Source organism: Aspergillus heteromorphus (genome assembly GCF_003184545.1).
Source record: "Aspergillus heteromorphus CBS 117.55 chromosome Unknown BO70scaffold_16, whole genome shotgun sequence".
Taxonomy (NCBI): Eukaryota; Fungi; Ascomycota; class Eurotiomycetes; order Eurotiales; family Aspergillaceae; genus Aspergillus; species Aspergillus heteromorphus.
The window spans coordinates 97,848-118,442 of NW_020290421.1; the positions used below are offsets into that span (position 1 = coordinate 97,848).

The 20,595-nt window shown below is 56.7% G+C and overlaps 9 protein-coding genes across 9 annotated transcripts; 5 read left to right on the forward strand and 4 right to left on the reverse strand.

Moving 5' to 3' along the window:
- Positions 1-1,085: 1,085 nt before the first annotated feature.
- Positions 1,086-2,063, reverse strand: BO70DRAFT_293697 (alcohol dehydrogenase zinc-binding domain protein; the record flags this gene model as incomplete). Its single annotated transcript, XM_025539451.1, has 1 exon — positions 1,086-2,063. One exon carries the CDS (start codon positions 2,061-2,063, stop codon positions 1,086-1,088), a length of 978 nt encoding a protein of 325 aa, XP_025398361.1.
- A 517-nt stretch (positions 2,064-2,580) lies between these two features.
- Positions 2,581-3,747, forward strand: BO70DRAFT_362925 (alpha/beta fold hydrolase). The gene has a single exon (XM_025543445.1). It carries the CDS (start codon positions 2,652-2,654, stop codon positions 3,525-3,527), a length of 876 nt encoding a protein of 291 aa, XP_025398362.1. The 5' UTR covers positions 2,581-2,651; the 3' UTR covers positions 3,528-3,747.
- Positions 3,748-4,002: 255 nt separating this feature from the next.
- Positions 4,003-5,852, forward strand: BO70DRAFT_362926 (HET domain-containing protein). The gene has a single exon (XM_025543446.1). It carries the CDS (start codon positions 4,089-4,091, stop codon positions 5,793-5,795), a length of 1,707 nt encoding a protein of 568 aa, XP_025398363.1. The 5' UTR covers positions 4,003-4,088; the 3' UTR covers positions 5,796-5,852.
- Positions 5,853-7,123: 1,271 nt separating this feature from the next.
- BO70DRAFT_55300 (uncharacterized protein) lies at positions 7,124-7,853 on the reverse strand. The gene has a single exon (XM_025548536.1). The coding sequence runs from the start codon at positions 7,559-7,561 to the stop codon at positions 7,214-7,216; it is 348 nt and encodes a 115-aa protein (XP_025398364.1). The 5' UTR covers positions 7,562-7,853; the 3' UTR covers positions 7,124-7,213.
- Positions 7,854-8,145: 292 nt separating this feature from the next.
- Positions 8,146-9,376, forward strand: BO70DRAFT_338272 (uncharacterized protein; the record flags this gene model as incomplete). Its single annotated transcript, XM_025541189.1, has 1 exon — positions 8,146-9,376. One exon carries the CDS (start codon positions 8,146-8,148, stop codon positions 9,229-9,231), a length of 1,086 nt encoding a protein of 361 aa, XP_025398365.1. The 3' UTR covers positions 9,232-9,376.
- A 2,594-nt stretch (positions 9,377-11,970) lies between these two features.
- BO70DRAFT_407555 (uncharacterized protein) lies at positions 11,971-14,276 on the forward strand (the record flags this gene model as incomplete). Its single annotated transcript, XM_025547179.1, has 5 exons — positions 11,971-12,065; positions 12,134-12,393; positions 12,451-13,015; positions 13,061-13,332; positions 13,374-14,276. 5 exons carry the CDS (start codon positions 11,971-11,973, stop codon positions 13,994-13,996), a joined length of 1,815 nt encoding a protein of 604 aa, XP_025398366.1. The 3' UTR covers positions 13,997-14,276.
- An 80-nt stretch (positions 14,277-14,356) lies between these two features.
- On the forward strand, positions 14,357-16,560 carry BO70DRAFT_397265 (MDR family MFS transporter; the record flags this gene model as incomplete). The annotated part of the gene is made up of 6 exons (XM_025546686.1): positions 14,357-14,656; positions 14,704-14,974; positions 15,019-15,522; positions 15,579-15,739; positions 15,815-16,089; positions 16,305-16,560. 6 exons carry the CDS (start codon positions 14,357-14,359, stop codon positions 16,558-16,560), a joined length of 1,767 nt encoding a protein of 588 aa, XP_025398367.1.
- A 353-nt stretch (positions 16,561-16,913) lies between these two features.
- On the reverse strand, positions 16,914-18,415 carry BO70DRAFT_387908 (zinc-binding alcohol dehydrogenase family protein; the record flags this gene model as incomplete). Its single annotated transcript, XM_025545936.1, has 2 exons — positions 16,914-18,036; positions 18,315-18,415. 2 exons carry the CDS (start codon positions 18,413-18,415, stop codon positions 16,914-16,916), a joined length of 1,224 nt encoding a protein of 407 aa, XP_025398368.1.
- Positions 18,416-19,189: 774 nt separating this feature from the next.
- Positions 19,190-19,944, reverse strand: BO70DRAFT_257829 (uncharacterized protein; the record flags this gene model as incomplete). Its single annotated transcript, XM_025538869.1, has 2 exons — positions 19,190-19,449; positions 19,488-19,944. Coding segments are annotated over 2 exons (717 nt in total), but the record flags the coding sequence as incomplete, so codon positions are not given.
- Between the last annotated feature and the right edge of the window lie 651 nt (positions 19,945-20,595).

Here is a 20,595-nt window from a genome sequence, read left to right on the forward strand (position 1 = left end):
TAGGAGGAGAGGCCCTCCTAGAATAATCTCGTCACGTGTACCGACCTTCCACTTATGGAGGCTCGAGGCGTAGTTTGCAGTAGCGAACAGCCAGGTACAATTATTGGCTGGGTGCTCGACTTAGTCATTGCTTCAGATGTAAACACTCTTCGCCTTACTTCACTCCTCCACTCTCCACCAGCATGGTCGGACTCTCCTTGAAAAATCCCCTGCTCGGGGGATTCTGCCTTATATTATACCTGCACGATAATATGGTCACTACCAGCCAAAGAACAGTCTCCATCCTCTACGCCGAGCCTCCGGTTCGAGTTGCTCGCGTCCTGGAGCAGATGACTGTGAACCATGGTAAACCATGCTAAGTGGCTGAGTAGCGGCAGTAAAGTCCCCTAGTCAAGGAAAAGACCATTAAGCTGATACGATTTTGTTCTTAGGTGTTTTTCTCCTACAGTCATCACCGCAGCGAACGAACAACCCCAAAGACAGCGTGTGGTCCGGACAGCCCAGGCGAGCGATCCCCTAATACTATGGTTAGTGTCGATTAGACCAGACATCGGATACTGGGACACTGAAGAGGGGCTTGCAGAGCTCCAAGCATAGAAGGGGTCTCAGGAGGAATTGGAACATACAACCCTACCTACCGAAAAGGATATCTGGAGAAACCTTCCTTTTCCCGGGTCCCATACCTCACTGGTTTACTCCTATCTTAACCTGGGAGCACAATTGGTGACAGCGGGGAGGCACAGCTACAGGGATCCCTCTGATGTGCTGCAGGTGGCTAAGCGAAATTTCTGTGGAAGGTTGGCTTTCCCTAGTCAGCTCAAGGTCAAAATGCACATACTCGTATACTATAGAACACGCCCATATATACTCTGGCTATGTCTTTGCCTGGACAGCGTTGTTTTATACCCGCGTCTCGTGCCCAAATAAATAAAGGGTTGACTGTCGGACTCAATGTAAGTGCCATTAGGACTGTGCTCGACTTGCCGGCATCGTTCTGCAACGCATGTGGAGAGCCACACATGCCTTGGTTTAGAAAGACACAGCAAGCTAATTTCTTTCAAGTGCAGGAGCCAAGAAGATGACCTCTACTCGACTACCACGACAAGCTTCCCGTTGGCTTCGTTGGCTTCCATAATTCGATGTGCTTCCCTGATTTCGTGAAACTTGAAAACCTGCGATGGCTCTGCCTGAAATTTCCTGTCGGCCACCATGTTCACAATTGACTGCAAGGGAACGTCAGACAACGGAAATTCAGGAGTCCCAAAGACGAAGCTTCCAAAGAAGCTGAAGTGTACTCCACTGGCCATCTGGAGGAGCGGGTTGAAATCTTGAATGGGCGCCAGTCCTCCGAGAAAACCAGCTAGACACACTCTGCCGTCCCGGCGAACCATCTTGAGCGAATCCACAACGGTGCTATTTCCGATCAAGTCGAGGACGGCATCGAACTTCTCTGGGAGGCGGTCCGAGAGATTAGGACCCTCGATCTCTGCACGGTCGGCACCCAAGGACTTCAGATGTGCAAATCGCTCTCGCTTCCGGCTGGTTGCGATGACGTGGGCACCCTTCTCCACCGCTAGATTCAGCGCAGCCTGGCCAAAGGCCGAAGTCGCACCCCGGATCAATATCTTTTGTCCACTCTGCAAGTTGAGATTTCGAAACAAGCATGTCCACGCGGTGGCATATGATTCAGGAATTGCTGCTAGCTGATGCCATCCAAGCTCCGACGCTGCAGGCCCCAAGGCGACCACATTGGATGCTCGTACTCTTGTATACTCGGCATAACTGCCATTGATGGTGCGGCCAAGTCCCCCCATCAGACTGGCCACCGGGGCACCTTCCTCAAATTCTCCCCCGGGACAGGCCGCGACAACCCCGACACATTCAATGCCACTCACAGGCATCCATTCCGCCCATTCTCCCTTGCGCATGTGCATCTCGGCATGGTTGACACCAAAAGCCTTGACTCTAAGCACCACTTCACCGAGCTTGGGCTCTGGTTTCGGAATTTCTTTAATGACCAAAGAGTCTGGGCCTCCGAATTTCTCGATGACGACAGCCTTCATCTGTGCACTCTGCATGACGTGGTGTGTGTAGATTTGGAATCAAGGATTATAAAACGGCCTCGATTGCCTCTCAGGTACTGCTCTAATAATGTCAAGCCAAATGCGGATTTCGGCTCTGGAGGGTGTTACTGGATGGTTGCACGGGGATCTCGACCTTTTATACGTTCGCCACAGAAGCACATGCTAGGCTGACATATTTTGATCCATGTTCTTAACACCTCCGCATTTCAGCCACGATGACACCATCCCCTCCCTCCCACTGTGCCACCACCTTGTTCCAGGGCATTCCGATTCGGACTAGTCCTCGTAATTAGGGTTGTCGCGCCGGCAGTCATTGGTGGGAATGCATCCGCGTCCCAGCTAAACCCTGATCAGCAAATGCCGATCCTGGCGATTGGGGGGAATGGAATCATCTTATGGTCATCCAGCGTCATCAACACCACCGGATGGCTGGCAATTGGATTGGCTGTCGGGATCATCCGCGGGGCCGGTACGCCAGCCTCCTCCCTATAAAGGGCGCGGAACAGCACCAAACATGAAAACATAGCCAAGGCAACCCACTGACAAGTTCCCCGGCAGACAAACATCATGTCAAACGCCCTGACACAGATTAAGAGGGTCCCTCTGCCGGAGTCAAAGACCAATGTCTTTTACCGGGAACAGGGTGCGGCAACAGCCCCCGTCATTCTTCTTCTGCACGGGTTCCCCTCCTCCTCTCACCAGTATCGCAATCTGATTCCCCTGCTGGCCGTCAAATATCGGGTCATCGCTCCTGATCTACCTGGATTTGGATTCACTGAGGCTCCGCTCTCGTTCGAATACACATTCGCCAACCTGACATCCACCGTCGCCGAATTTCTCGATGTCCTTGGGATTTCCCAATTCTCAGTCTACATCTTCGACTACGGAGCACCGACCGGTCTGAGATTGGCCCTTCAGCGACCCGAAGCCGTCCAGGCGATCATCACACAGAACGGCAATGCCTATGAGGAAGGCCTTGGCATTTTCTGGGATCCGGTGAAACTATTTTGGGCCAGTCGCAATGAACCCTCCGACCGCGACCCGCTGAAACAGGCCATGCTGACCTACGAGGCGACCAAGTGGCAATACGACGAGGGCACTCGTGACCCAACCGCCCTTGCACCTGAGGCGTACCACCTGGACTATGCGTTGCTGCAGCGTCCCGGAAACCCAGACATCCAGATCGACCTGTTCAAGGACTACGAGAACAATGTCAAACTGTACCCCGAATTTCACGAGTACTTTCGGAAGTCGCAGGTTCCGTTGCTGGCGATATGGGGTAAGAATGATCCAATTTTTATACCCCCAGGAGCGGAGGCGTTCAAGCGGGACTTGCCAGATGCCGAGGTGCATCTGATTGATGCCGGGCACTTTGCTGTCGAGAGCGATACGGAATTCATTGGTCAGACGATTTTGAAGTTTTTGGAAAGACGAGGAATCTAGCTTTGGATTGAGGATTCGAGGATATCTTATCACGCGAGCTGGTTGCGACAATGACGGCCCTATTTATCGAGTTTAATTCGTCCATATCGTTGTTTGGGATCTTGGATACTGCGAGGAAATAGGAGTGTCAGCCCCTTCCCGTGCGTTGGTCACTATATTTTTGAGCACTCTTTCTCATGATGAATACGAATGAAATGACAATTGAATTTACATTATCCCAGCGCTTTCCTGAACCAAAGCCAAAAAAAATGTTTGTTGCATCTGATTGACAGGTCTTCCCAAGAGGAGATGATCGGCGCTGCAACCTCTTCGAATTGGCCGAGATGACGCAGAGGCTGACCCGCCCGGCAGCCGGATACGTAGAGCTGACTGGGGTGTTGATTGTCTCTAGCCAGCCACTAACTTTTAAGCAGAACTTGGGCCCCGTCAAAGAAGCAAAGAGGATTGACCCCTCACGCGAACATGTGAGGCTGATGCGGTATTGCAGTCGTCTGTCCGTTCAATGGATTTGCCGTGATGACCACTCTGGCCATTGCATTAGCCAGTTGACACCGCACCACAATGGGAGGCATTATTTCCTTAATCAAAAGATGCAGAAAAGAAGAAGAGCCCAAAGAAGAGGTCGAGCAACTGCCGATTGAGAATGATGCCAGTCCATCCCTGCCAGCGCAGCTCTGCGGCGCCTGCAGCCAGCTGGACCTGGAAGCAATGCTTCAGCATGAAACCGAGGAACAGGCCATCGGATTTCTGACAGACTACCTCGACGCCGATTGTCCCTTCTGCAGCCTCATCTGCCAGTCTGTCCGTATCGCCTGGGGTGATGACTGGTCTACAAGTCGAGTGTGCTGCGAAACCAACGCATCGATCCGGGTATTCATCCGCAGCCAAAGCCCCTTGTCAGCGAGGATCCATGGCCGGATGGAACACCCTGAGCCACGCATCCTGCTGGCCATCGACCAGAAGCCCCCGACATTTCAGCGTAACAGGGCCACGCTCAGACAGCTCGATCGCGGGAAGAGTCGGTTCATCATTGCCGAGATTGAGCATTTGCCTGAGACAGTCCCTTCGTCCGCAGCAGCCAATTTCCTCCCCCGGCGTGAGGTCTCTCAGCGGATTGATGTCGGGCTCATCCAAAGCTGGCTCAGCGAATGTCGAAACCACAAACACCCCAGACAGCTACCAAGTCTGGGGAGCGAGAGCCTCTTCCACGAGGACCACCCGTTTCGACTCATCGACGTGGTGGACGAGTGCCTGGTGCTCAAGAGCAGTAGATGTGAATACGCCGCTCTATCTTACGTATGGGGCCGTATACCAACACTCCTATCCCCGGGGAACAATGAGAAAGAGATTCCAATTCTTCTCACGACCCGTGAAAACGTCTCACGATGCAGCGCTCCAAGAAGCCTCTCCCAAGCGCAACCCGTCTCACGAACCACCGGCCGAATCCCTCGTACAGTCCGCGACGCAATGGAGATGACCCGACAGATCGGCATGCGATACCTGTGGGTCGACACCCTATGCATCATCCAAGACGACCCGGAAGACAAAGCACGGATCATCGAACAAATGGCGGATGTCTACGACAACGCGACCGTCACCCTCGTCGCCGCAGCAGGCAGCGACGCAGACGCCGGACTGAGTGGAATCAGCCCGCGAACCGGCCAACCTCTCAGCCCGGCCCAAATCACCAACAGCACCAGCGGAACAACCCTCAACCTCTCGCTCTGCCTCCCGTCCTTATGCGACGAAATCCGCCGCGCAACATGGAACACCCGGGGCTGGACATTCCAAGAACAGTCCCTCTCGCAGCGCTGTCTGTACCTCACGCCGGCGGAACTCTTCTTCAACTGCAGCGAAGCCCAGTGGCGAGAGGGATACAACTACAGCGAGGAAGCGCGCAGCGACGGCATAGCGCTGGAAATCCGAACCGGACCGCCCTGGTGGAACCGGAATCTGAGAAAGGATCCAGATCCCACGCCCTATCACTACCTGGGCCACGGGAGTCAGGGGCTCAACAGCATGGGCTACCAGAAGGCAGTCCAGGATTACAGCCGCAGAAACCTCACCTACCAGCAGGACATCCTCAGCGCGTACGAGGGTATCTTCCACCGCTTCCAGCAGTTGAGCAACGCCCCGGAACTGAGCATTCGGGATACGCAAAGCATCCCGACCCAGTTCATGCATCTGGCTTTACTGTGGTTCCCAGGCGATGGCTGCGAGAGAAGACTGGTTGAGGAGTCGGAGAAATTCGCTACGTGGTCGTGGTAATTACCTACCTACCTCCTTGCTCTCTCATGCCCCCACTACGCACCCATGACTAACCAGTTGGTATAACTAAATAAAGGGTATCCTGGATCGGCCCCATCGAATTCGTCTTCGCTGAAAGTCTCTGGCTGTCGCGAAATATCTCGCACGGGGTGATCAAGCGCGCGCCTCTATACACAGCCATAACAGCCTGGTACTTCGGAGACACGACCCACAAAGTCTGGTCCCACGATTTATGGAAAACAGCGAGCGAGAACCAAGACCAAGACCAAGACCCAGACCCCCCAAACGCAAACTCCAAGACCGACGAGTTATCCCACACAACAGCCTTCCTCACCAAAATCGGCCTCAACGTTCCCCGACTCTTGAATTACCCACCACCACCACCACAACCTACACATAACGACCACGCCACCCCCCTAGGCTTCCACGCCGCCTACCTCCCCTCCACAAAATTCACCCTCTCAGCCCAGACAGCCAAAACAACAGCTCCATCCCCCATCGACGCCCGAGACAGAGACAGCAAATTATCCATCTCCTCCACCCACACAGGCAAATTCCGATTCGATGGCCCAGCTACCCGCGTGGACGAGCTAGTCCCCGTCGTGGCGGGGAATACCATCACCAAGGTCCCGGACACATATACGATTTTCTTGGGGCTTGTGACTGAGGATGGGGGGTCGAGGAGGGTGGGGGTTGGGTATGTTTATTATTCTCGGGATGGAAATGGGGATGGGGAGAGGGATGACGATGACGATATAGATACCGATGGGGATAGGCTGAGGCCGAGGTGGGAGTATAAGTTTTTTTGGGTGCAGTGATTCCTTACTTTCTAAGTGTTTTTTTTTTTTTTTTTGTGATTGTTATGGATGGATGGATGGATGGAAGGATGGGGTGACTGATTATGCTTTGCAGACCTGCGAGTCTGTGTGCATTATACTATTAGTTCTTTTTTTTTTTTTTTTTTTTTTTTTTTTCTGTGGGAAAGAGAGGGGAGGGGATTATGGGATCAGCATGACCCATTTTTATTATTTAATAGGTCAAGTTCTTATTATTAACCGTAGTTGCGACGGCAGGGATCATATTTGATTAATTTGTTATTTTATACAGGGCACCCCTTGTGAGATAGATACTATAGATACTCTGACATCGTCTGAATCTAATCTATAGTATATATACTCTGGCCCAAGTCCATACCATACCATTGCCATGGAAAACAAGTGTATCATCCATCCATCCATCCATCCATATCCAGGGGGCTATACAGGTAAAGCAAAACAATTCTACCAAAGGATCATAACTATATCTACGGAGTACAGTAAGCACTAAGATAGGTAGTTATCCAGATGTCCGTGTGATGTGATAGCGCTAAATCTGACAGGTCCGCACAGACCACCCCCTACCCTCCCTTGAATTTCTCTCTACCTCGCCAGAGAAACACGACACTGGTTGAGGAGGGCGGGGGTGGCTTTGAGGAGGGATGCGGTGGTGGAGAGGTCGGGTCCGAAGACTCGGTTGTGTTCCTGGCGGACCTGGTCTAGGGCGTCGGGGTGTTTTGATAGCATGTGGTAGACGTAGACGATGGTGCTGGAGGTGGTGTCGTTTCCGGCGAAGAGGAAGAGGCGGATCTGGTAGGTGGCGTAATCGGAGAAGTGGTCGTCAAGTTGGGGGGCTGCGTTGAGCTGCTTGGCTTCGGGGTGGTCGGCCAGATAGGCCTCGAGGGCGAGGGCGATGACGGATTTCGCGCGGGAGCGCTGGGTGTGCTGCATTTCGGAAAATCGCTGGTCGAGTTCCTTTCGGATGCAGCGGTCTCCCGGTGTTTGAAGCGGGAGATGAAGGCTTAGATACAATACGACCTGGACCCTGTTGCGCGGCCGTTGTCAACTGGTGCTAATCACGAGGTGACCTCTCTGGCACCCCCTCTGGATGAAGATCGGTCAGATCCATTGCAGGTGTTGTTAAGATCAATGGAGTATCAGGAATCTTGTAGTGGCCAATCGAATAATCATCGCATGTGCCTGTCATGGAAATTGTATCGGGTCTGATAAGTCGCACATATTCCGCGCGAAATGGTGTTCAACTCGAGGCGATCTGCGTGCCTGCCTGATATCACGAATACTTCCGTTAGCTGACGCTTCAACCGTGCTTTCCAGGTCTAGCAACATGTCGGACTCAAATATGCGACCTCCAAATCCTCGCTCCAAATTTCTTTTCTTCTCTTCTCCTCCAGGTCATTGACCAAGCGCAAGCATTCATCTATCCCTAAGATCGTTATCAAATCTCAACCATCCACCTATCCTTAAAATAACTATCAAGTCGCAACAATCGCTCCTTTCTCAGGCCTAATATCACCATGGCATCGCATGATGGATTAGTCCACTACCCCCCTGCTCCTGGAGCCCTGCACTTCGGAGAGACACTGATCCGATATCTGAACAACCATTGTCGACAACGAACACTCTACGTTCATCTTGAAACTCGGCCGAATTCAAGCCCACACATCGGCAACCTTGTCACCTTTGCCACGGGATTTGCTCTCGCCGCTGCACTAAAGCACAGCTGCTCGCGTAATGTCAGGGTGAGGATCATTTATCAGGATCCAGGGCCGGATCATCACGAGCTGCTCACAATCGATGGAGTTAAATACCAGAAGGGACTCACGGGCCCCGGGGATTCCGGCTTAAACCAGACACCGTTCAGGAGAGTGATCCGGCGGTTGGCCGAGTTCTTCGATGTCTCTTACGACACTTGCTCGCCGAATTTCTGGCAACATAATCCCGAGTTCACCGACGCCCTCATGGAGTGCGTCAAGTATCGCCGCTTTATCGGGACGCACCTTTCGCCGACGACAGGAAAGCTGGCCATTCGTGTAGCCTGCCCCGAGTGTGGGCTGGTGGACAAGGACGGTGTCAAGAACGGGTATCATCCCGACGGTCGCATTAGCTGTGATTGTCCCCAGCATGGGATGTTCTACATCAACCCAGCCGTCAATGCAGACGTGGAACGAATGGAGCTCGGTCCGCCACTCCGACATCTCATTCGGGCTATCATCTGCAGTCGGGATAAACAGGCCTCGTGGATCATGTGCACTGGGGCTGATCACGCCGGTCTTTATCACGAAGAGCTAGTTTGGAGGCTCCTGGATGAGCCAGAAGATGCGCCGATCTTTTTCTACGCCCCCCTGGTTGTGGACTGGTCGGGAGCGAGGCTGTCCAAGACCAAACGTGTTCGGGATGGTGCGTATCAGTATCTGTGCGAGACGAGGCGCGAGTACATGGTCGATGCGGACATGTTCCTAAGATACCCGGGGGGGCTTGAGGCGCTGTGCCGGGAAGTGCGAGGGTGGATCGATCAGCCATACCGGCTTTTCCGGAACTATTCTGTAGAGTATCTTGAGAGGCAGCTGAGACTGCGTGGGATGCTCCATGCAGTTCACTAGACGTAGATTAGTATATTGTTATCCTCATGTTTATCTGACTCACTCATATCAGGTATATTTGCTCCCAGATACGGTATAGACCTCCAGAGCTTCCTCGATTCCATTCCTCGCCGTCAGGTATCATCCCTCCTTCCGGCCATCACGTATCCTTGAGCCGTACCCTTGCCGGAAGCCAACTCCCACCGCGCAAGCGGATACCTCTCCATCACCCCTGGCGAAACGCAGACATACTTCTGCGGCGCGCCCTTCAAAAAACCCCTCCTGCATGGTCACCTTCAACCCAAGCGGCCCCCTCAATCTCCACAGTTCCAAGGCCTCATACCTGGACTTCAACTCCTCCCAGCCGGCATTAAACTCGGTATTCCCGATGGCCCCATCGTCGGGTACTGTCATCGGGCACTTTTCCTTGCGAGACGCGAGCCACGCACTCGATGCGCGATGCGGGCGCTGTGGTGTAGAACCAGATGCGCTGGATGGTGGATGGTGGATGATGGAGTGGGGTGATTGGGGGAATTGATGGATCCGAGGTTGAGGGTCGGATGTCGGATCTCAAATTTCAGGTGGAGAGTATCGAGGAGGCACAAGGAGGGGAGAGGGGAAAGGGGAAAGGGGAGATGCGCGATGATGGAAGTGGAAGCAGGCTGGATTGGTGCTACGATGGCGCTAGACTGGATACGGCATGGTCGGGTTTTCAAACCTGTCAGTGGGTTCGGGGCTAGGCCAAGTTAGGCTAGCATTGCCCGCGTATCTGACATTACGGAACGTGTTGTAAATTTGCAGTTGCTGGTTGGTTAGGGTGGGAGGGAGCAAGGATTATCCCGACTGCTTACTTTCCAGTCAGTGGGAGCCTCTGTCCCCGTCTCTATATATGCTCTAAACCACCCTCTCAACTACCCACTCCCCCCCCCCCCCCCTTCCTCACCAATCTGCCCAGACACGAGGGGCATACCGACCAAAATGCCATACTCCCGCGGCGAACTCCATCGCAAACAACCGACTCACTGTCTGCGACGCAGCCTTCACAACCGACAACCCCGCGACCCCCCCGTAACCAGAAACAGGGGCGACATGGGCGGCGTTGTAGAGGAGAAAGTCGAGCGGTTGGCCGAGCTGGGTGACGCACCAGTCCAGCGCGGCGGTGAGGCTGGGGGGGGTGAGCTGGCGTCGGCGACGCGGTAGATGGTTTGCGATTGCGATCCCGGGGATAGGTGCGATTGGATTTTGGAGGCGATGGTGCGGTGCGGGCTGATGGGCATGGTTTTGTTTGCTAGGGTCGCTTTGCACCGGATGTTACTTACTTGAGGGCTAGATCTGCAGGGGAATCCTGGTGTGGGTTGAAGAAACGTGGCATCTAGAGGATTCTTATACAGATACTGGTATCTAGATAATATGATCGGCCCGCATCAGGGGGGTGGGGGGGCATTTGATATTGGATTTGTAAGGATCATCGAATAAGACGATATTGTGGGATGTGTCAATGAGTACCGGCCTCATAATGGGAGATATACCAAAATCTTAATTCTTCAGATCAATTGTGGGTGTTATTATTCAGCAGCGAAGCTGTGGTGGGGATGGAGATATCCACTTCTATCCACGGGTTGGTTGGGGAGTGTTGGAGAATGTGACGGACGTCTTGGCTTTTGGGGATCTGGATAGATAGAGGTGTTGGTCTCATAAGATGGATGTTTGATAGCTGGTCTTTAGATGTCAAACCAGTTTCATTCAGTATCGCACCTTCTTAGCCGAGTGGTTATTAGATCATTTGTAGTTGTGAGTGTAGGAATACCCTGTTTTCACGTGATTATATGTTTCGCAGCCAAGAACGCCTTCTGATTAAGCTTACTATCATCCAATCCCAGGAAACCATCAAGAAAGCGGGTATACAGCATGAAGCCCTTGCCCGGGCGGTCCGGTGTGACTGCCCGGTATGCTAAATTACGCACCCAGGTGCCGGGGGTATCTTTGCAAAGGGAGGGATCCTTTCTCCTCTCCCTGTCAGCGGGACGACAGCGGAAAGGAAACAGGCTAGGTATAGTACATTATCAAAGATACCACCCGTTGATCTTCCTTGGATTAAGGAGTATACCAGGACCTAGTAACCCCCAGGACCAAGCCAATCTCTGGGAGGATAACAAACTCTATGCACGCATCCTCGCTATAGTAAGAGTTAGCAATCCTGCGGTGAGGAGAGAATGAGTCCAGTCCCGATGATCGCCCAGTGAGGGGCCCGGAAAGGGGCCAGCCGCCAGGGAAGCAAAGCCCGGCCGCAAACCTAATGCCCGCTTTCATCCTAGGGCGAAGGCCACCGCCCAATCCGGAGGCGGGGAGGGATCGACCCTGCGGACGGCCGGGGCCTGGACGTGTGACCCATTCGGTGCCAGGCTCGTCGTGGTTCGTATACACGCGAGCGTGGTGGACTGCAAATCCGGGGGAAGATTACCAGATTACGAGCTCGGTATCGATCCGGCAAATGGGGGGACGGATGGGAGACGGCCGGGAGACGGCCATGGCCTGGCCCGTGTCGGGTCGGTATCGTAAGTTTGCAAACCGGGCCGGCTGGGCCCCGTTTCCCTGGGGCGGGCATATAATACCGGCGGATCCATTCCATCGCCAGCAACTCAACTCACTTCCTTCAGCTCGGCTCCCGTTTCCGCGGCCTTCATCTGCATCTTCATTGCCTCAACTGCACCCTCTCCGACAAGGCAAGGCATGTGACCCATTCCCCGCCATTTATTAAATATGGACGGACGAGGCCCCTACGGCCTGGCCTGCATGAACTGCTTCGTCGCCAAATCCAAGTGCGTCGGTCGGCCGGAGGGCGGTGGATGCCAGAGGTGAGTCCTGCGTGGCTGCTGCTGCTGCTGCTGCTGCTGCCTCCCATCTCAGCTGTTGATCGCCTCAGATGCCATCGTCTGCAGAAGCAATGCTATCCCTCCGACTCCGTGCGCCGCCGCAAGGCCCAGAATAACACCACCTCCAACGCCCGCATCGCCCAGCTGGAGTCCAGGCTGGACAGTCTCGCCTCCATCATCGGCACCCTCCCTCCGTCGCCCATCACCACCGCCATCCAACAGACCCTCCACAGCGACGACCCCCGAGCCTCGCGAGCCCATCTCGAGCACGTCCTCTCGTCCGCCTCGTCCTCGTCCGTCCCCACCCCCCGTCGCCCGCCCTGGCCACGAGCCTCCCCGCAAACCTCCCCGCAAACCTCCCCCCAAGCCTCCCCCAAGTCTCCCCAAGCCTCCCCCAGACCTCCCGCCCCCAGCAACGGATGGTCGCATCCATCCCCCCCCGAGGTCGCCGCCGCGCTCGCCATCTTCCGCAGCCAGATGCTGCGCTTCTGCCCCTTTATCGAATTCTCGCCCCACGTGACCGCCCTCCAGCTGCAGCGCGAGCGACCGTTCCTCGTCGAGGCCATCGTCGCCGTCACCACGCGCTCCATCGAGGAGAAGCGGACGCGGGCCCGGAATCTGAAGACGCGCCTGGGGCAGACCATGGTGGTGGAGAACCGCTCCAGCATCGACCTGCTGCTCGCCATCCTGACCTATGTGGCCTGGGGCGACGACCAGGTCATCCACCGCTCCTCCACCCTGTCGCGCCTCGTACAGCTGGCCATGTCCATCGTTTATGACACGCGTCTGACCAAGCCCGTCCCGCGCGAGCTGCACATGCTGACCAGCGTGGGGGTGCAGTCCATGGGGTACAACGATGACTGCGAGAGCGCGATCGAGCGCTCGCTGGAGGTGGAACGCGCCACCCTGGCCTGCTTCCTGATCAGTTCGTTGTGAGTGTGCCGGTCCGTCTTGTAGCGTAGCGACTGACCAGGCAGTGTCGCCTCGTACTTTGCGCAGATCGATGCCCTGCGCTGGACCCCGCAGTTGGAGCAGAACCTCTGCAGCGTCGAGGCCAACACCCAGTGTCCGGCGGATTCCGTGCTGGCGTTTCAGGTCCGCCTGCAGCTCGTCGCGCAGAAGGCGGTCCAGGTCCGCGATCAGCATGAGACCGACCTGCCCATCGCCTTCTGCACCAAGGCCCTGAGCGCGCAGGTCCGGGATCTGCAGGACAGCATGCCGCCCCATCTGCTGACCAATGGCAAGTACCGTGGCCGTCCCCCCCCCGGGCACATGCTGACTGGCGCGTAGATATCATCCTCACGCAGCTGCACTACGTAGACCTGAGCATCCACGAGACCGCCTTCACGGCCAACTCGGACCCTGTGCTGCAGGTCAGTCCCCGGCCCGGCGGCCCGAGCACGGCGCCCGGCTGGGAGCGGCTGGGCTGTCTGTGGCACTCGGTCGAGGCGATCCGGGCCTGGTTCGAGGTGTTCTACCGGATCAGCCCGGCGGAGTATCTGGGCTTCACAATCATGATGTGGTCGCAGCTGAACCGCAGCATCGTCACCCTGTATCGGCTGTCCACGCGCGTCGACCCGGCCTGGGACCGCGGCGCGGTGTCCAAGACGATCGACGTGCTGGAGGTAATCGATCGCGTCGGCGACCGGCTGGAGCAGGTGTCCCGCACCGTGGACAACCCCGTGGCGGATGACATCTGGCTGCAAATCGGCCGGCTGGGGCGGGCGGTGCGGGCGTGGGTGCGGATGCAGATGGGGCGCGAGGAACCCGCGAGCTGGCCGACCGAGACGACGCTCGGCTCCAGCGATTCGTTCATGGGCGACATCGACGCGACGCTGCTCCAGTCCATCGACTTTGGGAACGAGAATTGGCTGGAGACCCTGGTTGGGTGGTCGCCGGGTCGCTTCAGCTAGCGAAGCACCGTGGTCGATCGGATGTCACCCTGGACATATAGGAGGAGGATTTGATTGGCATGCTGATGGCTCAGCAAGCTGCTGCTGGAGTGAGAATAAAGGGGGCGTAGACAGGCAGGTTCGTCGGACTATTTACAGCCCGCGACCAGCAGGCCAGACGGAGGCCCCTGGATACTATACTCCGGCATCGTGCGTGTGATCGACGCATACCTGCATATATAGCTTTCCCCCGACCGGCTTTCAGACTCCGACTCCGAGCGTGGGGCCTAGTTGGCCATACCCCTGTACGACTATCCTTAGGAGTATATAACAAATTCTGTGTATCTAGAGCTTCGTGCGGGACCAGATGAGCGTGCAGCAATGACCACCACCAGCATGGACGTCGAGAAAGAGGGCAGTCCCTCACCGGCGGCGCCCTCGCCCGAGAAGGACGAAGAGTACCCGCTGTCCCTGCCGCAGGTGCTTTCGATCATCTTCCCCGTCACGCTGGCATACTTCCTTCTCATGCTAGATACCTCGATTGTGTCGACAGCGGTGCCGGAGATCACCTCGCAGTTTAACTCGCTGCTGGACGTGGGCTGGTATGGCAGCGCCTACCAGCTGGGCTACTCGGCCGTGCAGCCGCTTACCGGCCGGCTTTACACCTACTTCAACACGAAGGTAGGTCTCGCGCTGCAGGAGATAGGGTGCAGGGCTAACTGTGGTAGTGGGTGTTTCTGACTTTCTTCGGCATCTTCGAGCTGGGGTCCGCGTTATGTGGCGCGGCGCAGTCGTCCACGATGCTGATCGTGGGCCGGGCCGTGGCGGGCCTGGGAGCGTCGGGGCTGATGAACGGGGCGTTGACGATTCTGTCGGCCTGCGTGCCGCCGCACCGGCAGCCGCTGGTGATGGGGTTGAATATCTCCTTCGGTCAGCTAGGCGTCGCCTGCGGGCCGCTCGTGGGCGGCGCATTCACCGAGAAGGTCTCCTGGCGCTGGTGTACGTCTGCCGGGCTGTCTTGGGTGCATCGCTGACACATACAGGTTTCTACATCAATCTCCCCGTCGGCGGCGCAGTCGCCATTCTGCTCTTCTTCCTCCGGATCCCCGGGGCAGGAAACAAGCCTCCTCCGCGGGAGGTCCTCCGCACGGCCGTGCGGTCACTCGACCTGATGGGGTTCTGCCTCATCGCGCCGTCCGTGGTGATGCTCATGCTGGCCTTGGAATGGGGCGGCAACCAGTACGCGTGGGACAGCTCGCGGGTGATCGGGCTGTTCGTCGGGTCGGGGGTGGTGTTCATCGTCTTCCTGGCGTGGGAATACACCCGCGGCGAGGAGGCCATGATCCCGCTGCCGCTTCTGCGCACGCGCATCATCTGGTCCGCCGCCGGGACGATGTTCTTTGTCTGCGGCGTGCTGTTCACCGTTAATTATTATCTGCCGCTGTATTTCCAGGTGGTGAAGGACGACTCGGCCCTGATGAGCGGGGTGCATCTCCTGCCGACTATCATCGCGCAGGTCGTGCTGGCGCTGACCGCGGGGGCTCTGGGTATGTCTCTCCCTTCGTTAATATTGATTCGGTATATATACTGACTAACCGATCAGTACAACGCTTCGGCTTCTACCTCCCATCCATCGTCATCGGGACGTGTCTCGCGACAGCCGCCTACGGGCTCTTCTCGACGTTCAGCCCCTCGACCGCCGTGCGCGACTGGATCGGATACCAGATCCTCTTCGGCGCCGGCTGCGGCATGACCAGCAGCATGGTATGCCCGCCCCTTTCCATTCATGTCTTCTATCTGCATTCTTCTTCCCCACCACGCTAACCATGAACGCATAAGCCCTTCATCGCCATCCCCCACCGCGTCCCCAAGCCTAAAATCCCCACCGCCATGGCCATCGTCGTCTTCTTCCAGTTCCTGGGCGGTGCCATCTTCCTCTCCGCCGCGGAGACCATCTTCAGCAACACGCTGCGCGACCAGCTGGAGGACCACGTGCCGGGCGTCAACGCGGCGGTCATCATCGCGGCGGGGGCGCGGTCGGTCAGGAAGGTTGTGGCGGGGGCGCAGCTGGAGGATGTGCTCAAGGCGTATAGCACCGCTATTGATCGGGTTATGTATATGGGGATTGGGCTGGGGGGATGGCGTTTGTTTTTTGTTGGGGGTTGGGGTGGAGGGATATCAGGGTCGCGGAGGGGAAAAAGGAGCAGGTGTTGTTGGGGGCGGGTGGGGAGGGAGAGGGAGAGGGAGAGGGAGAGGTGGGAAGGGGGGAAGGGGAGAGGGTGATGCAGGAAGGGGAGAGGGAGATGCCAGGGGTTAGTGATAGAGCTAGTGTGGGGGAAAGTGCGAGAAGGAGTACCGGGGGGAGTGGGAGTTTGAGACGGGAGGAGGAGCAGATGAAGGAGGTAGCGGTGGATGGGGGCGGGGGTCTTGGGAGCGAGGAGGCAGAGCAGACGGTGCCGGCGTGGCAGAAGGAGAGTGGGAGGGCGGTTAGTCGGACGACGCTGGAACAGAGGGTGGTTTCGTCTGAGATGGTTCAGTCCGAGACGGTGTATATGGAGACGAAGTCGGAGACCAGGCAGCTATGATCTGCCAGCGGGGACTATTGACCTATAATTATAATGAAATTAATACCTAATCGCCACACCCGAGATGTATAATAACCCGTCCTACTATCCCAAGGGCATGCCCCATCTTATCGTATATCGACCGCCATTTATATGACTTGGATGTATGACCCTTCCCCTCCCCCCGGTGTATAGACAACCCCGTCATTAAAGGAAGCATATAAACCGCTTCAAATATAGAATCCCCACGTAAATCATTACCCACCTCCACCTGACCAAATCCCTATACCCCATTCAAAACGACAAAACTGGTGTGTCAAACAACAGAAACAACAGCAACAAGAGAACGCAAACAACCCCTCCCCCCCCCAAACCTACAACGTAACAACGATCTTCTTGGCCGAGACCCCCCCCTTCTGCACATCCATGGCCATCTGAATACTCTCCAACCCCGTTCCCACGACCTGGGCCTCAGGCCTGGGCCTCATCTGCCCCGACTCCAACGCATGGGGCAAAAAGTCCCTCCAAACGCGCATCATCTCCCCATCGCTCTTCGTCCACTCATCCCCATCCACAAACCGGGTCCTGATCCTCTTCGTGGCGGACTTGAGGGCCGTCGACCCCATCCACCACACCGTCGAGCCCACCATCGAGACCACCCCGGCGGTGCTGGTGGGCAACTCGCTCGGCCACGGCGGCGCGGCGTACGCCACGAACCGCTTGGTGGTGTTGCTGCGCGCCAGCACCGCCAGACAGGTCTCGACGGCGCCGTTGCCGATCGCGTACGCGCCGTGCACCTTCTTGCCGGCAAGGGCGGAGACCAGGTCGTCGGTGAGGGTGGCGCTCCGGTAGTCGAAGACCGCCACGGCGCCGAGATCCCGCACGTAGGCGTGGTTTTTCGGCGACGCCGTCGAGTACACGGCGTATCCGGCCGCCGTGGCGAGTTGCACGGCGCAGCTGCCTACGCTGGAGGCGCCACCGGTGATCAGGACGGCTTCTTTCTCTTCCCCTGCCTCCTCGCCCTCTCCCTCGCCGTCGCCCTCACCCTCATCCACCCCCCTCGCCACCGGCACAGGAAGTCTCAACCCCAAAAACTCCGCATGAAAAAGCCCATAACCCGCCGTGCTCACCCCCAACGGCAACACGACCGCATCCGAAAACGCCATCCCGTCCGGAATCCGAGAGACCAGATGCTCGCGCAGCACGGTATACAGCTGGAACGAGCCCTCGCAGGCGCGATTCGCGCTGGGAACCACGCTGCACGCTTGGCCGATCACGCGGTCCCCGGGTTTGAAGCGCGTGACGGCGCTCCCTACCTCCACGACCTCGCCGGCGACGTCGTTGCCCAGGATGGCGGGGTATTTGATGAAGGATTGCAGCATGTTGCCGAGGGTTTGCTTGGCCCAGTCGACGGGGTTGATGCTGAGGGCGTGGTTGCGGGTGACGATTTCGGTGGGGCCCGGGGGGGTGTAGGGGGCTGGTTGGACGGCGAGGGGGCTTTGGGGGAGGGGAGGTAGGAGGCGCGGTTGGTGGGCGGCATGGTGGTGATGTTCCCGTGGTATTTCTGATCCTGGCGGTGATATACTATATGTTACGGCGATGGTGATTTGAATGCAAAAAGGATGAGAGTATGTTGTACTACTCGATTTCGTGGATGGAAGATGGCGATGGTATGAAGCGACAGGAAGAGTGGGAGTATGTGTCGATGTTGAAGTCCAGAAAAGAGTAAAAGCAAGGAGAGAAAGAAAGAACCCAATCCCACCTGCGCGACAGACAAGACAGGAGACAGGAGACAGGACCGCATATCTCCGGACCGGCTTTCGGACTCCGCTCGTCTGCCCTGCGGCTGGCGATCGACGGTCCGCGATGGAGCCATTGGTGGGGCGGTGGGGCGGTGGGTCTGTCAGACCGCACGGAAGTGGTACCCTGTACCACGACCAGTAGTTATCAAGTGTTGGAGCTATATAGTACTCAGTCGTGCTGGTCGGGATGGAAATTGGGCTGCAGCTGGTGATGCAGCTTGCTGATGGATGGATGGATGGATGATGGCTGGGTTAGGGCTGCGGGATGGCTGGGACGGAGGTGATTGGCGGAGTTCGGCCGGAGTATGGTTCCTGGGCTGAAGATGGGTTGGTGGCTTGTTGTTGCTGTTTGCTTCTTGCGGCGGATGTCGGTCATCGTGAAGAATGCGCCACTGGATTGACGCCGCTGGGATTGGAAATTGGACTGCATTGGGCTGCATTGGACTGGGCTGGGTTGGAGTATACACTCAATCTTGAGCTCACTGTTAAGTAGACATTTTGACTGGGGGTGTCTCTCTGACAGCATCCCAAATTATCGATCCGGAGCAGCTAGAGGCTACCCTTGGTACCCTTGTCTCTGAGGTGTGAGCTAGGAGTCCTGTATGCGACGCTGTTGGAATATTCGCCATATCATAGTGATATACCATTTCGACGTCGTAAAAGAAGTAATTCACCAGCGAACTATATCTTCATCTTGCCAAGGATTCCACGAACTGTCAATGTCGTCTAACCCCTAGACTGTAGGAATAATACGATTGGATCAACCGAGACTGTATACCCATCTATACCCTCAAGTCCCAAACACACCACCCACTCCATCCTCCAATCTGACTGTAGGGCCATCAAACCAAAACCCCCGCCGCCCTCGCCATCCCCAGAATCTCCGTCACCACAACCCCAACATCCGCACTGCGAATCGGCACGCGATGCTCCCCCTCCCACTCGACCAGCCGGGCCGTCCCTCGCTCACAAATCCCCAGCAACTCCCGATGCAGCGAGAGCCCGGGATCCCTCATCCCGTGGACATGCAGCGTGGGCAGCTCCAACACAGCGCCGTAGTCTTCCAACCCTTCACCATCATCCTCATCCTCATCCTCATCCTCCCCCTCTCCCTCACCCGCCTCACCCACAACCTCCCCCCAAAACCCAACCTCACGACCGGCGCCCTCCCCGCCAACAACACCCCAAACCGTAACCTCAACCCCATCCCCCCCTCCCTCTTCCTCCCACCCTGCATCCCCACCAACAGACTCGCCGCCACCTTCGCCCCCTGACTAAACCCCAACACACCAACCCACTCGCCCCTCCCACCCCGCGCATCATCATCGGTCATCGCCTTCCTCAACGCCCCCTGCACGCCCCTCACCACCTCCCCCCTGCTATGGACGGCATTCGAGCACGGCGGCTGCGGGATCCAGCACCGGAAGGGGCCCCATTTCTCGTATACTTTGATCACGTCCGGCCCGGGGACGCTGGGGAAGGGCGCGTCGACGAAGACGAGCCGGAAGTAGGGGGTAAGGGCGGCGCGGAGGGAGCGGCATTGGCTGCGGAAGATGCGCGCGTTGGTGCCTCCGCCGTGGAGAAGGAGGAGGCGGGGGAGGTGGTGGTGGTGGTGGAGGGTAGAGGGTTTGGGGGGGATGTTTGGAGAGAGGGATGGCGGGAGGGAGCGGGTGGTGAATGTGGGGGTTGGTGTGGATTCTTGTGTTTGTGCCTGTGCTTGCGAGGGTTTGGTCTCGGCGACAGGGAGGGGGTGGCTGTAGAGAGAGGTTGGAAGTGTTGGCTGCGTGTGATATCGAGGGTTCTGGTCGTAAACAGAGGCTGTGGGTGGTTGTGATGTCGGTGAAGTTTGAGGAGAAGGTGATGGAGGTGCCGGCTGCGTGTAGATAGAATCTGTCGTAGGTTTCGTGTAGACGGGTGTTGTTGTTGTTGTGTCTTGTGGATAGGACTGTGTCTTTGGCGTGTGCCAGGACGGCAGAGGCCACGGGGAGACGGTCTCGAGCATTGTGATTTCCGCTTCGATATTGTGGACCCAGAATCGACCTCGATGGAGTTGGTTTGTTTGGTTGACTCGGCGTTCGGACTGGAACAGAAGTGGAGGATGCAAAATATTCTTGACTGACAAAGTATAGGAGAGCAGGATGGGAAAGATTGATCTGATATCCTATCTTCAGGAGAATAGATGTCTAGAACAGGCAGTCTAATAGCCAATTCCTGCCAGATTCGACCACCTTCCACAGACCCAAACCCAGACCCA